General features: G+C 41.5%; 1 protein-coding gene across 4 annotated transcripts in view; it reads left to right on the plus strand.

Moving 5' to 3' along the window:
* The window catches only part of ARHGEF28 (Rho guanine nucleotide exchange factor 28), a 314,186-nt gene that overhangs the window by 134,059 nt on the left and 163,850 nt on the right, over positions 1-16,277 (plus strand). For 3 of the 4 annotated variants that reach the window (XR_004624098.1, XM_034656358.1, XM_034656359.1), the window contains exon 4: positions 2,937-3,230. The exons of the other annotated variant lie outside the window; for it this stretch is intronic. Coding sequence is in view for 2 of the 3 variants with exons in the window: in XM_034656358.1 (XP_034512249.1) it covers positions 2,937-3,230 (294 nt within the window). In the remaining variant the exon portion in view is untranslated. The remainder of the gene's footprint in view (positions 1-2,936; positions 3,231-16,277) is intronic. 4 annotated transcript variants of the gene reach the window in all.

Raw genomic sequence — 16,277 nt, forward strand, 5'->3', positions numbered from 1 at the left:
GACGTTCTTCCAGCTGTGCCAGCCTTGCCCTAGACTAGGCAGGCCTATCCTGTTGATTGCACCCAGCTTTCAGAGTTGGCTATGCTTTCGGTGTAGTTCAATGGAGGAGTCACTCTTAGTATTACCTCTTGTTGTCCCAGGGCCTATGGCCAGGGATGGCTCAGGTAGAACTGAGACATTGGCGACAGGTTTTCATTCTCCAACCTCCCCTCCTTCCCCTGCAGTCTGTCTGGCAGCCCCAGTGTTCACCGCTCTCCTGCTTGCTCCTTTTGGTGGCTGGGGCTCCTTCCTTGGCACTCTGTGTATCCAGACTCTTCCTTACTAGATCTCAGGCTCCAGAACTTTCTCTTCCCGCCACCAAAATGTTCATGTTCAGGAACTTGTCATTCTCCTACACGTCGTCTTCAATTACCATGGTGACAGATGACACATTAATATTTCATGTTAATGTTTGTTAAGAGCTAATAGTTCTCAGATACAGTTGCATATTTTCACTGGGGTGTGGGTGAAGCTGTACCCCAAAGGGGTAATGAAGATGTTATTACTTGCAGGAGGGGAGGGTTTTGTTGTTCTGGTTTGTTGGTGGGTTAGTTTCCTTAATCGTGGGTCTTTGAGGCCCTCTAGATGGCATCATGTAGGGGACCTTCGGTATTTTTAAGGGTAGGATTGGCCTCATTCTTAGAGGAAAGATATTTCTTAGTGCTTCTGCAGTATAGGTAGATAGTAAACATGCAAGCAACATAGACATAATGAGAATTGCAGTGATGTACAAAGGCTTTTTAGCCCTACCTGGGCTTGCTCATCAGATTAGTCTGTTGTCCCATTTCTGAGACCATGAGCAGTATTTTTTAACATGCTGCTATAATTGATGTAATGCTTTCTGTATAAGTTAACGCATTTTACAGATGCAGTTGGGCATGAGTATCATTAAGCTTTCCTACTTCCCCTTCTTCTTCTTTTTTTTTTTTTTTTTTTTTTTTTTTTTTAAGATTTTATTTATTTGACACAGAGAGAGCACAAGCAGGGAGAGCCAGGGACAGAGGGAGCGGGAGAAAGAGAAGCAGGCTTCCTGCTGAGCAGACAGCCTGAGGCGGGGCTCCCTCTCAGGACCCTGGGATCGTGACCTGAGCCGAAGGCAGACACTTAACCAACTGAGCCGCACAGGGACCGCAGCCTTTCTTTCTTAATACACAAGAAGCCAAGTAATAAATATTAACCAACCATTCTCAGTAAGACTCACTCCTCTCAGTAACCCTCTTTTGCTATGCCTATAGATGTATGTGTATTTTTATTAGTAATCCAGGCATACATCCAGTGCATGCTCAAACACGAATTTACAGAATATAATGCAGTCCATAAAGAGTAATAATGTGCAATGAAAACCAAGGCATTCCATGTAATCAGGGGAAAAAAGTGCATTTTTCTGAATTGCATCTGTGTTCAAATTCTAAATTAATGTTGAACAACTCTAAACAACTATTTGAGAGTGACAGTGGAAAACCAGACCCAGGTGGTAACATTTAGAGACTGTGAGCAATTTTAAGCACTTCTCTTTCTGGCCTGGTAACTGCCATCCTTCTAAGAAAAAAAAAATAGTCAAACCTTATTAATGGCACAGAGTCACTTCCGCTCTCTTTTGCCCCTGCCTTTCGGCTTCGGCATTTATGTTTATGTCTTTACTGGCTTTTCCTTCCCCCTCCTTGCTTGGTTTTCTTTTACAAAGCCTCCTATGGAGGAAGAATGAAAGTAATAACTGACGTGCCAATACTAATTTCAAAAATTTTGTCATTTTCTTTACTTGGATATAGGGGTGAGCCTCCTTCCCACTCCTCATATATTAAAGAAGATCTGTTTGATGATATTGTGGCCTACTTCAAAGTGAGGGTTCTCACCTTTGTTTTTAACAGATTCCATACAGACAGGTGACAGTCCCTGTTTCTGAACCTTAGGTTCTCCTGTTAGAGCTTTCCCAGGGTAAACCTTGCAGAAGTGTATAGGGCAGATTTCTGTAGTCTGTCCTGGAAGCGTATAGTCTGGGGATGGAAGGCTGCATTCTGCCTGTACCACTGGTTCATTTTTGAAGAGGTGATGTGAGCATGGCAGTAGTTATCACCTAGTGAACTGGGATGCTCTTGTTCTTATAAAGTCTCCTATTAGCCATTTGCTTGGGGGCCAGTGGCGGCTGAATGTTAACCCTTCTGTCTGGCTATGATTATAATACTCAAAGCAGTTTGGTGGTACTAATTCCTGGGTGTTCTGCCAAGTGCAGCATAAAAATGTACCTGGGTAGTAGTTCACCAAACCTGGCCAAGTGAAAAAAGAGTGTAAGAGGGAAGGATAGAGGGCAGGATTAGATGACCACCCACAACAGAAATATTAACACCTCCAAGACACAGAAGCCATTCTCAGAAGTGGCAGGAGTGGGGGCAATGAACAATGTATGTAAGTATTTCTGTTGAGTTCTCTTCACCCACCCTAACTCACATTCAGAGGAGCTCTTTGGAGCTACTTTATGAAACTATCATCTAAAAAAATACATAAAATTATAGGACTCAGGAGGAAGTGGCAGAGGAGGAAAGGGCAAAGGCCTTTAAGAGGATGAACTTGAATTCAGGGGTTGGGGTCGAAGGACAAGGTGAAGCTATGCCATGTAATGGTGTTTGATGATGATAGGAGAATAGACATTGAAATGCTCAGTGCTCATAAAAGTTACTTTTAAAATCGGGAGTCATGGAAAGAAGATGGAATCAGCTTTAATTTGGCCCCACAAGCACGGCAGCATTTAAAGATAACTGGCTGCATTTGTCTTCTGGCTTGTTCTCCTGGAGAGTGTGCTCTCCTTACACAGTGCAGTGAGACTGGTGACCCCTGACTTGCACACTGGGCGAGCATCTCCTGTTGACCGTAGGTGAACTGTTTACTGTCTTGTTGTCCAGGCCATGGGCTTCAGGAGACAGTGATGGTGTCTGTGTGCCTCTGCTCAGAAGGTTACTCCCCAGTGACTATGGGCTCCGGCTCAGTGACCTACATGGACAACATGGCTTGCCGGCTGGCCCGTTTGCTGGTCACCCAAGCTGATCGCCTCACAGCCGACAGTCATCAGACCTTGCTGACTCCATTTGCCCTGACGGTGGGAGCACTGCCTACGTTGGACGATGAGCTCGTGCTGGCTCTGACCCATCTGGAGTTGCCTCTTGAGTGGATTCTCTTGGGAAATTCTTCACTTGAAGGTGGGTCTTCACCCGGAAATTCAGATGTCTTTTCTCGTTGTGAAGTTGAGAATGTTCCTTAAGCTTTGTTGTCTCTCTCCGTGGGTTGATTTTCCTGCCTACTTTTTTCCTGAGCCTTATTCTGACATGACTGGGTTCCCTGAGATCCTGAGTCAGTCATCCTTGGGCTCTGTTCCAGGTGGCGAAGAGCTTTGCCTCAAGGAGGGAAGGACCATTTCTTGGTGGCAAGCTCTTGAGTCAGCTGCTTTGGACTCTGTCTCTACTTCCATTGGCACCTGTTCTAGCTGTGCCATTTCTCCAGGTAGGTAGAGTCAGCAGGCAAGGAATAACAGGCAGCCAGCTCTGTGGGAACACTTAGAACAAACATGGCATGCTCCTAGGAAAGCAAACCAATGTGCTGACATCTTTAAAATGCCAGTGTCACCGAGAGCATTCGAACATTTGTACTAACTTTTGGAGCAACCTGCTTATTAGGAGACTGAATAGAGTCTTTTTGTTGTTGTTGTTTGTAAAGATTTTATTTATTTATTTGAGAGAGAGCATGAGTGAGAGAGAGAGCATAAGCCGGGGGTTGGAGGGAGAGGCAGACGGAGAAACAGACTCCCCTCTGAGCAGGGGGCCTGGTGTGGGGCTTGATCCTAGGACCCTGGGATCATGACCTGAGCTGAAGGCAGATGCTTAACTGACTGAGCCACCCAGGTGCCCCAGAAGACTGAAGAGACTGTTAACACCAATCACGTGGAATGTGTGTGTGAACAAAGGTGGATGTTTTATATAAGTCCATGCAAGGCATGAGGCTAAATTGTTCAATAGATCCTTATTATGGTGATTACAAATCACAAAATTTTATTTAAAATAGATGTTGTTTTGTATTTTATTGAACACGTATACTTCTACTGTCTCTATTATTGTATGACTTAGTGATTGGATGATGCTGTTTTTAAGAGTTTCTACTTCCTGATAAATTCTAATTACAGACTGGTTTAAATTTGATGGTGGATTAGATTAAATGGTCTAATTGAGGTAAAGGGATATGTTTTTTGTAAACAGAATCCTAAGGCCATATGCCACAGAGAGGTTCTCCATTTGTTTCTTTCAGTCAGGGTTAAAGTAAAACTCTCTTGGGACATCAAAGATATTTCTTATTCCTGAAGAACTTGGATGAGACAGGTCGCAATCCTAGTTCATCGTTGAGCCGTGTCTGACTCTTGTGTGCTATATTGATGTGTGTGAAGGGTGGGTACCATGGGGACTAGGTGGTATCTGTTCTCACAATTATCTCCAAGGACCTACCAAATGGCTTGGAACATAACAAGCTTTCAAGAAGTATTTGTGGTATCGGGGTGCCTGGGTGGCATGGCGGTTAAGCGTCTGCCTTCGGCTCAGGGCGTGATCCCGGCGTTATGGGATGGAGCCCCACGTCAGGCTCTCCCGCTATGAGCCTGCTTCTTCCTCTCCCACTCCCCCTGCTTGTGTTCCCTCTCTCGCTGGCTGTCTCTATCTCTGTCAAATAAATAAATAAAATCTTTAAAAAAAAAAAGTAGTATTTGTGGTATAAATGAAAGTTGTAATTTGGGACCTTCAAAATGAAGTCATACATCTTAGATATCACTATTGTAATTCATATGTATATGAAAAATGTACATGTTTTCTGGCTAAGGAACTTTATTCATGTATATAGGAATATATATACATGTATACACACAAATACACATGCACATATATGCATGAGTATGTTCCTATGTGTTCACACATGCATGTATGTACATATATGTTGATATATATGTACATGCATGTACTGACATTTATATTGATTTGTGTATATATGTGTTTTCTGACTAAGAAACTTCATTTTCTTAAGCCTTCTGGCTTTAAAAAAAAACTCTAATATTGGAGGGCGTTTTCCTTTTTGGAAGGCAGATTCATTTTGACAGAGGCATAAAGTTTTCATACTTTTTCAGCAATCACTGCACTCAAGGCTACAAGTAAAGTGCCCCCAAGCCTCCAGGAGCAGGAGTTGCAGGTCAGAAGCAAGACTCCTTCCCTCTCCCAGCACCTCCCTCAGCCTAGTAGCTTGGAGTCTGCAATGGACTAATTTATGCCTCTGCAGCTGACAAATTGTTGAAGGTTATGGGACTTAATTATTGCACATGAATAACTTAAACTAAGAGCTTTCAAAATGGGATTCATGTTACCCATATGATGTATTTTCATCCTAAAATTTAGGAATGAATTAAGATTTCTTAACCTTTAATCTGTGGACTGACAATAATACATGCATACTATTTCCTGTGTTGGGGGTATATGTCTTCTCAGTCATTGCTGATAGATATACATAATCAAGTAAGTTGGGTGAGCACTAGGCTAACCACCAAGTTGGGAAGGATCACCTAACTGCCATTTTTATTGCTGTTTGGAAATGTATTCGTGTTTTCTAAGCTTCCATTGGTCATACCTTTGTTTATCCATATACTTAAAGTAAGCAAATTTATGTCACCAAGAGGTTCTTTACTTTGCATGAGATGTATTTTATGGGAGAACAGTTCTAGTCATTGAAAATCTGTGCTTTGGAGCTGTGTTCAAATCCTGACCCTGTTGCTATGAGGTATCCTGGGCAAGTTACTTCACCTCTTATGTCATAGAGTTTTAATTTCTGAAATGAATTATTGTAGTACCCATCTCATCAGCTTGTTGTAATGATTAAATTAGATAATACATAGTGAATCTTCTATAACAGTCTCTGAATATACTAAGTTCCCAGTAAAAGTTGACTTTCATGTGCGCATGTGAATGAATTTCCTTATATAGAGTATTCTGTATGTACATACATATGTAGAATGCAAATTATACTTGGTCTGGACAAATGAGGCTACAGACAAAGGATAAAATCTTGGTATTGTAAACAATTAATTGAAAATTTCTAGAAACTTTTCTAGACTTTCTCTTAGAACAGTTTACAGTGATGGAGGTAACATTGCCTGTGGCCTACACTTATAATGGAACTTCTCTACAGCATCACTGTTTAGGGTTGGAGTTAACACCCTTTTTTCTTTTGGCTCTTCAGAGTGGATGAATTCCACTACCTTATCTTAAAGTTTGCTGATCCTTTCTTCTGTTTGATCTAGTCTGCTGTTGAAACTTTTTTTTTTTTTTTTTTAATTTTCATTTCATTGATTATATTCTTGAGCTCTGTGATTTCTGGTTGGTGGTTGTTTATATTTTCTACCTTTTTTTGGTTGAAATTATCACTTTGGTCACACATTTAGTTCCCAACCTTGGAGAGGATTTTTATGACTGTTATTTTGAACTCTGATTTTTGGAAATGTATCTTGTTCTTTTGTTGTAAACTGTTCTCCTGTTTTTTCATTTTCTTTGACTCTCTGTGTTGGTTTCTGTACATTAGATGAAGCAGACACCTCTCCCCATCTTGACAGACTGGTCTCTTATAGATGAAACTTGTTGGTCAGCCTAGCCCAAGTTCCTGGTTGCTTCTCAAACTTTAGTGATTGCCCAAGTTGCTGTCTTTGTTCTTAGTGGTACCCAGTAGTTGAGGGTGTGCCAAGGCCCATCAGTGTCCTCTAGGGGAAGATCTCAGTCACCTAGATGCAGGCTGATTAGAAGCCCTATGCTCAGGCATAACCTGGGACAGTATGCAGTCAAATCCCTTCCAGGAAAAGAATGAGAGATGAGCATTTTTTGTTTGCTCCCTCTGTGCTGAATCCTGGGCGGGGGATAGTTGAAGCCAGGGCTTCCGTGTGTGCCCATTAACAATTACTTCTTTATCTAATACAGTCTTGCAGGACTCATGAATGCAAGCCACATTGGCTATCAGAGCTAGGCAGTCTGGGGTACTGTCCCTTAGGTGGCAGCTGTAAAACCTGGGGTGCCAGATGTATGTACAAGCTGCTTCCAGAGAGATGCTGGTGACCTGGATCTGTTGTTGGAATGAACCAAACCAAGAAGAGGGGGGATTGCCCACGGGCTCCTTTGAGGTCCAGGGAAGATCACAGTCAGCTCCTAGATGCATGCAAATGAGAAAGTGGACCTTAAGCAGCAGTTTATAAAGTATGCAGTCAAATCTCTTCCAGGGAAGGACTTCGAGAAGGACAGTGTCTTTCCACCTGCTTCCTCTATGTTGAACCCTGAGGGGATACTCCTGGTGAACGCTTGTCTGCCTGTTAAGAACTACTTCTTTGCTGTAGTCCTGTGGGACTCTCGGATGCAGGCTCCTCTGGCTTTCTCAGCTTGGTGGAGGCTTTCACAGTTGTGGTGCTAGATGTGATCCAAACCTTTGATTCCTCAGGGAGAAGCTGGGAGTTGGGGTTCCCTCCTGATTGTATGGCACTGTGCCAGGGGCAGCGTTTGTGGTGAGTGTGTCTCAGCCTTTTGTACCCATTCTCATGTGGGTGCTCCCACATTGACCCTGTGTATGAGAGAAGTCATTCACTTAGTTCCTGGATTTCTCTCCGAGAGAATGGCTGTGCGTGTTGCTGTACATTTGGCACTTCCATGGGAGGAGGAGAGTTCAGGAGTCTCCTGTGTCAATAACTTGGTCCCTCTTTTTCAATTTAGTAGAGTTTTCATCTGAGCAGTTGAGAATCTTGTATGTGCTCAATGCATTCTCTCCTAATGAACTTATTTTATTAGTGCTGCTTGTCTTCAAGGTAGCGAAATAACAACAGACTAAGCAACGCTGGCATATGGCCCCCTGGAGTTTATTGTGTGCTAAGTGATAGTGGCATCCTGAGTGGAAAACAGTGTATTTCCTAGTAATAATTTCTCCTAATACTTAGCCAGAAACAATTTAAAACTTTTCCGTTTGCACTTAAAAATTTTTTGGGTTTATTTATTTATACTTTTTTGGTGGGATAAATGGAGGTGCTGAATGAGTATTAATTGATGTCTGTAATCACTTTGTCTTGGAAGAGCCTGGTGGGAGCCTTACTGGGAAGCCTGAGTATGTCTCCTTGCCTTTTGCATTTTATAATTCTTCACTTTTTGCCTTTTCAATCACTGAGCCTTATCAGGAAGGCCCAAGATCCTGGAGAAGGGCCAGGCTAAGCAGAGTGTTGTGTCTCATAGAGAAAAGCAGAGATTTTTCTTGGCCCTGCTTCTTACCCATCATTACTCACAATGCAACTTTATTATATGTTCTAGGGAAGGAAATATCACTGGCTTTATTTAATTTTGTGCCATAAATAAAATTGGATTTCTGTTTCATAAAATTAAACCCAGTTCTTTGAAATAGCTTTCATGATAAAAAGCTTTTGCAGGATGTCAGGACCCCATATTTGCAGTAAAACTTGGGAGTAGAATAATCTATCCAATAAAATGTCACAATTTATCTTTTTTTTGTTTTGGGTACTTGTTTTTTTGGACAGAGCGATATTTCTCAGAGATTGGCATAATTTTGACAGTCAGATTAAGTGGGATAAGGTATTTTGTTTCATTTCCTTGGTGCTCACATAACTTGTGAGTTAGTCTTCCCTTACTTCCCTTACTGCTCAACCAAATTACTTCGCTTGTATTCCCAGAAACCTGACGTGGCTGGCAAGCACCAAGCTTGCCATCTCCACGACAAGGCTACCATTTGAGTAAAGAGCCCAAAGGGACTGCAAATACCATCTCAGAGGACTGATGACATTGCCTTTAGGAACATAATTACTCTTATCACAACATATGGAGTAAGTAGAGGTTGTCCTAGTTAAGCTTTCTGATAGAAGAAAAATGAGCCCACTTACATTAAAACAAAAACAAAAACAAACTCATAAAGACTACCTCTCTCCACATATATTTACATTTACAAGCCAATATGTGGCATCAATTTACAGATTTAAGACCTTTTTGACAAAGTAAGTTTTCATGAAAAGTGAATTTGGAGTTTTCTACAGTTTTCTACGTAATATAGTTCGTATGTTCAGAGGTCTCATTATAGGCACAAATTTTTAGTTATGAAAAAGATGGAACTCTGTTGGAACAATTATGAAAACGTAACACAGTCTCCTCTGCCAGCTTTTTGAGACATAGTTGGCATACAACATTGTGTAAGTTTAAGGTGTACAATGTATTGATTTGATACATTTATATACTGTAAAATGATTACTGCTATAGCATTAGGTAACAACTCCATCCTGTTACATAAGTACTACTTCCTTTCCATGGCAAGAACTTTTTTTTTATATTTAAAAAATATTTTTATTAACATTTTTAATAATATTTTTTATTATGTTAGTCACCATACAGTACATCCCTGGTTTCTGATGTAAAGTTCCATGATTCATTACTTGCGTATAACACCCCAGTGCACCATGCAATACGTGCCCTCCTTAATACCCATCATCAGCCTATCCCATTTCCCCCCCTCCCCACTGAAGCCCTCAGTTTGTTTCCCAGAGTCCATAGTGTCTCATGGTTCATTCCCCCTTCTGTTTACCCCCCCTTTCTTCTTCCCTTTCTTCTCCTACCGATCTTCCTACTTATGTTCCATAAATGAGTGAGACCATATGATAATTGTCTTTCTCTGCTTGACTTATTTCGCTTAGCATTATCTCCTCCAATCCCGTCCATGTTGCAGCAAATGTTGAGAAATTGTTCTTTTTGATGTCTGAGTAATATTCCATTATATATATGGACCACATCTTCTTAATCCAGTCATCTGTTGAAGGGCATCTCGGCTCCTTCCACAATTTAGCTATTGTGGACAATGCTGCTATGAACATTGGGGTGCATATGGCCCTTCTCTACTACGTCTGTATCTTTGGGGTAAATACCCAGTAGTGCAATTGCTGGATCATAGGGTAGCTCAATTTTTAACTTTTAAGAAAAGTAGTGTCATGAACTGAATCTGCAGGGTGTACATAATATAATTTTTAAATAAATAAAAAAATTTTATCTGGTAGATTGCTTTATCAAGTTAAAAGAGTTAAACTTGACTCTTGCCTTTATAGTTGTTTCTGTGAATGGAAGAAATTTTTAAGGTAAGCCAGCTGAGTTTGTGAAACTTTCCTGCAGGGCTGTCTTGGACCTAAACACAGCTGCTGTATTTAGGGATCTGGCTTCTCTTTCTGGAGCTGTCTCCAAAAAAGTAATGGGTGGCACTGGTAGGACCTACTGAAAGTGCCTTAGATAATTGATTAATATAATAACTGATTTCAAAGATGAGAATATTTAAGAATTGAGAAATTAAAGAAATGTATTAGTTGCAGACTACATGTTGTAAGGGCAAGTCCAAGTTGTATCGATGTGTGCAAAAACAAGTTCCATTGTAATTAATATTGACTTAGAGGAAAAGTAGAAACCTTGTCAGGGACCACGAGTTTAATGGATATATCATGCTGTTACTAAGAACGGTGGTTAGCACGATACTCTTTTATTTTATCTTATTTTTTTTAAGATTTTATTTATTTATTCGACAGAGATAGAGACAGCCAGCGAGAGAGGGAACACAAGCAGGGGGAGTGGGAGAGGAAGAAGCAGGCTCATAGCAGAGGAGCCTGATGTGGGGCTCGATCCCATAACACTGGGATCACGCCCCGAGCCGAAGGCAGACTCTTAACCGCTGTGCCACCCAGGCGCCCCGATACTCTATTTTGTTAGTAGGGTTTTCATAAATTAGTTCCCATTGAAGGAGAATCTTTGCATTTCTACACTTTACAACTAATGGGGGGGGGGAAATGCAGAAGGCCGAAAGAACTTTGGAAGAAATTTTATAAAGTGGGGGTCATTCAGCGACTGTTAAAATGTGTCTTAATTAGATCCCCGGGTTCTTGGATCGAGTCCCTTGTCGGGCTCCCTGCTCAGCAGGGAGCCTGCTCCTCCCTCTCCCTCTGCTGCTCCCCCTGCTTGTGCTCTTTCTCTCTTGCAAATAAATAAGTAAAATCTTGTTTAGTGTTACCTTAAGGTGTTTAAAGAGCAGCTACATTGCTTTTTATCTTAGGAGAAACTATTAAGTGAGAAATAACAGTTCATAACTAAAGACTAAGTGGGAACCACCAATTTTCTGTGACATCTACGTTGTGCTTCAGGCCACACACCCAGAATCCTCATCTTCTTTCTAGGCAACAGCAGAAGGAAATGTGTGGGCCAGCAGTGTTTGACAAAGGAAAATATCTGTTGACCTCTCTTTGAATAGAGGAAAGAGAACTGTAACCAGTGAGAAGCAAGATTTGTTTAACACTTGAAATAGAGCTTGGCTGCTGTTTTTATCCTTGAGTGCAGTTTGCTGGCTGTATAAATAGAAAAAAACAGAGCAAGGCTCAGGAGTATGCCTTGTTGGTTGGCCTCAACTTATGTTCTAGGTCTTAATAGCCAGGGGATGGCTCAGAATGACTTGCTGTCCCACAGACTGAAATGTCAGCTTTGTTTTTCTGACCCAAAGCTTTGTATTGGACAGCAAGTTTGAAATAACATCAGCTGGTGTCCTACCAGTGGGTAGGAAACCCACAAAAGACAGAGATCGTTACAAAATACAGGTTTTCTGTTTGAAAAAGATTGAGGAGTTTTGAAATTAGCGCATGGCAGGTATCAACTAACTGAGGTTTTAAATGTTTTTCTTGGAAATCTTGACATTTTTCAGTCAGTTACATACACACTCAATATTACTTTCTAGCCTTCTGTTACTTCTGATAGTATCTCATGGAACAAACCTCTCCACACTTCCTGTTTCTGACATTTTAAGCTGGAATTCTCTTCCTTCAGTTGCTAAGGTAACCCAGTGCATGAATGCTAGTGGTGCAGAAGATGTTTTTTAGAATAGGTTCCGTGTTAAATTGGTAACATTGTTACACATTACTTAAGCATGTACTCAAATATGCATCATTTGTGAAGTTTTAAATCTTTAATTTAAAACTGTTTTCTCTGTCTTCCATTCCATTTTTAGCCATTCATTTTGAAGGAGTGGGTTTTCTGGCAGTAAAGAATTTAACATGGAATTGAGCTCTCAAGGAAAAGGAACCCCTCATTAAATAATTTGAATTTATTTTTCAGTTTAACTCCTTAACATTCTCTGTGTAAGGTATTACCTTTTAAAGATGAGAAGGGAGCTTAAAGTTTTCCCTAAAAAATAAGCTTCCTACTTTTATCTGGCACCAATGGGCCTTCGACTAGAATTGAGAATTAAATATTTATTCTCACATCAGAGATAGAGCCTCTGCTCTATTGTATTCAGGTTACTTTCTCCCTCTCCCATAATTTTCAAGGAAAAATAACGTTAAGTGGAAGCTCTTATTTTTTTCAAACACCCTACTCTAATGTGCTTCCCAAAGGATTCAGGACAGTGGAAGGTTGTGGAATTTACCTCTGGGTAGTATGTCCCACCCCTGCTTCTTTACTCTGGAAACCCTTTAAACGCTGCAGGATGCATAGGACAGTTTCTTTTTTTTATTTTATTTTATTATATTATGTTAATCACCATACAGTACATCCCCAGATTCCGATGTAAAGTTTGAATGCTTCATTAGTTGCGTATAACACCCAGTGCACCATGCAATACGTGCCCTCCTTACTACCCATCACCAGTCTATCCCATTCCCCCACCCCCTCCCCTCTGAAGTCTTCAGTTTGTTTCTCATAGTCCATAGTCTCTCATGTTTCATTCCCCCTTCTGATTACCCCCCTTTTCTTTATCCCTTTCTTCCCCTACCGATCATCCTAGTTCTTATGTTCCATAGATGAGAGAAATCATATGATAATTGTCTTTCTCTGCTTGACTTATTTCACTTAGCATTATCTCCTCCAGTGCCGTCCATGTTGCAGCAAATGTTGAGAATTCGTTCTTTCTGATAGCTGAGTAATATTCCATTGTATATATGGACCACAGCTTCTTAATCCAGTCATCTGTTGAAGGGCATCTCGGCTCCTTCCATGATTTGGCTATTGTGGACAATGCAGCTATGAACATTGGGGTGCATATGGCCCTTCTCTTTACTACGTATAGGACAGTTTCTGATTGCACTATTAAAATTGAATTTGAAAATGACAGTATCCAAGGATTCTGTTAATACTTCAGGCAAAAAAATTAAATTTTTGCTTTTTTTTCTTAGATGTAAGAGTATTTGAATGCTGGCAGCTGTCCTTGTATTAGTTTATCTAAAAAATAAATAGTTGGCTTTAAAACTACCTGTGCTCCCGTGAGACACCAGACTGAGACGGGGAGCTCCGGGAGCCCGTGCGGGGCGGCTGGCGGCTGGCGGGGGTTGGAAACACAAAGGACAGAGACGTGCCGGCCCTGGAAGTGAGGGCTGGGACGCCGGGTGTGGGGCGCACAGCCCGGGATGCTGCAGGGTTGAGCAGCACCAACAGAAACAGAGTTAAAGTGGCCAGAACATCAGTGGAGAACGATCCGCGATCCCTCTGTTCTGAGACAGAGGCTGAATTTCAGCCGCTGCTGCTCTCTCAGAAGAGGCATAGCAAACCGCCAGGGAAAGCCGCCAGAGAACAAAAGCCCGGAAATACCGGCTCACAGGGTGCCCATCCCCATCCCCCCTCGCAAGGGACACAGAGACTCTACCCAAACAGGGTTTTCTGAGTACCTGCAGGCAGGCCCCTCCCCCAGAAGGCAGGCTGAAAAATCAAGAAGCCCACAACCCGGAGCGCCTGAGTGGCGCAGTCACCAAGCACCTGTCTTCGGATTAGGGTGTGATCACAACGCTCCGTAAGGAGTCCTTCATCGGGCTTCTCCACCGGGAACCTGCTTCTTCCTCTCCCACTCCTCTNCAGTCAAAACTAGAGGCTCTGACGGCCAGGGTCACCGAGGCAGAGGAACGCGTTAGCGAATTGGAGGATGGGTTAGTAGAAGAAAAAACGAAAATAGAAGCTGGTCTTAAAAAAATCCACGCCCACGAATGTAGATTACGGGAGATTACTGACTCTATGAAACGATCCAATGTCAGAATCATCGGCATCCCTGAAGGGGTGGAGAAAAACAGAGGTCTAGAAGAGATATTTGAACAAATTGTAGCTGAAAACTTCCCTAATCTAGCAAGGGAAACAAGCATTCGTGTCCAAGAGGCAGAGAGGACCCCATCCAAGCTCAACCAGGACAAACCTACGCCACGGCATGTCATAGTGCAATTCGCAAATATTAGATCCAAGGATACAGTATTGAAAGCGGCCAGGGCAAAGAAATTTCTCACGTACCAAGGCAAAGGTATCAGGATTACGTCAGACCTGTCTACAGAGACCTGGAATGAGAGAAAGGCTTGGGGGGGCATTTTTAAAGCTCTTTCAGAGAAAAACATGCAGCCAAGGATCCTTTATCCAGCAAAGCTGTCATTCAGAATTGATGGAGAAATAAAGACGTTCCAAAATCGCCAATCATTAACCAATTTCGTAACCACGAAACCAGCCCTACAGGAGATATTAAGGGGGGCTCTATAAAGGTAAAAAGGCCCCAAGAGTGATACAGAGCAGCAAGTCACAACCGATACAAAGACTTTAAAGAGAAATGGCATCATTAAAATCATATCTGTCAATAATCTCTATCAATCTAAATGGCTTAAACTCTCCCATAAAACGCCACAGGGTTGCAGATTGGATAAAAAGACATGACCCATCCATTTGCTGTCTACAAGAGACTCATTTTGAACCCAAAGATGCATTCAGACTTAGAGTAAGGGGATGGAGTACCATCTTCCACGCAAATGGACCTCAAAAGAAAGCTGGAGTAGCAATTCTCATATCAGATAGACTGGATTTTAAACTAGAGGCCATAGAGAGAGATACAGAAGGGCACTATATTATTCTTAAAGGAAGTATTCAACAAGTGGATATGACAATTATTAATATATATGCCCCCAACAGGGGAGCAGCAAGATACACAAGCCAACTCTTAACCAAAATAAAGAGACATATAGATAAGAACACAGTAATAGTAGGGGACCTCAACACCCCACTATCAGAAATAGACAGAACACCCTGGCAAAAACTAAGCAAAGAATCAAAGGCTTTGAATGCCATACTCGACGAGTTGGACCTCATAGATATATATAGAACACTACACCCCAGAACCAAAGAATACTCATTCTATTCAAATGCCCATGGAACATTCTCAAGAATAGATCATGCTCTGGGACACAAAACAGGTCTCAGCCAATACCAAAAGATTGAAATTATCCCCTGCATATTCTCAGACCACAACGCTCTGAAATTGGAACTCAACCACAAGGAAAAACCTGGAAGAAACTCAAACACTTGGAGGCTAAGAACCATCCTGCTCAAGAATGACTCGATAAACCAGGAAATCAAAAAACAAATTAAACAATTTATGGAGACCAACGAGAATGAATACACAACGGTCCAAAACCTATGGGATACTGCAAAGGCAGTCCTAAGGGGGAAATACATAGCCATCCAAGCCTCACTCAAAAGAATAGAAAAATCTAAAATGCAGTTTCTATATTCTCACCTCAAGAAACTGGAACAGCAACAGAGGGACAGGCCTAACCCACTGACAAGGAAGGAGTTGACCAAGATTAGAGCAGAAATCAATGAATTAGAGACCAGAACCACAGTAGAGCAGATCAACAGGACTAGAAGCTGGTTCTTTGAGAGAATCCATAAAATTGATAGACCACTGGCAAAACTTGTCCAAAAACAAAGAGAAAGGACTGAGATTATTAAAATTATGACTGAAAAGGGAGAGGTCACGACCAGCACCATTGAAATTGCAAGGATTATTAGAAACTTTTATCAACAGCTATATGCCAAAAAACTAAACAATCTGGAAGAGATGGAGGCCTTCCTGGAAACCTATAAACTACCAAGACTGAAACAGGAAGAAATAGATTTCTTAAATAGGCCAATTAACTATGAAGAAATTGAGTCAGTGATAAACAACCTTCCAAATAATAAAACTCCAGGCCCAGACGGTTTTCCTGGGGAATTCTACCAAACATTCAAAGAAGAAATAATACCTATTCTCCTAAAGCTATTTCAAAAAATAGAAACAGAAGGAAAGCTACCAAACTCATTCTATGAGGCTAATATTACCTTGATCCCCAAACCAGGCAAAGACCCCCTCAAAAAGGAGAATTACAGACCGATTTCTCT

The sequence above is a fragment of the Ailuropoda melanoleuca genome, chromosome 3 (assembly GCF_002007445.2).
Source record: "Ailuropoda melanoleuca isolate Jingjing chromosome 3, ASM200744v2, whole genome shotgun sequence".
In the NCBI taxonomy this organism is placed as follows: Eukaryota; Metazoa; Chordata; class Mammalia; order Carnivora; family Ursidae; genus Ailuropoda; species Ailuropoda melanoleuca.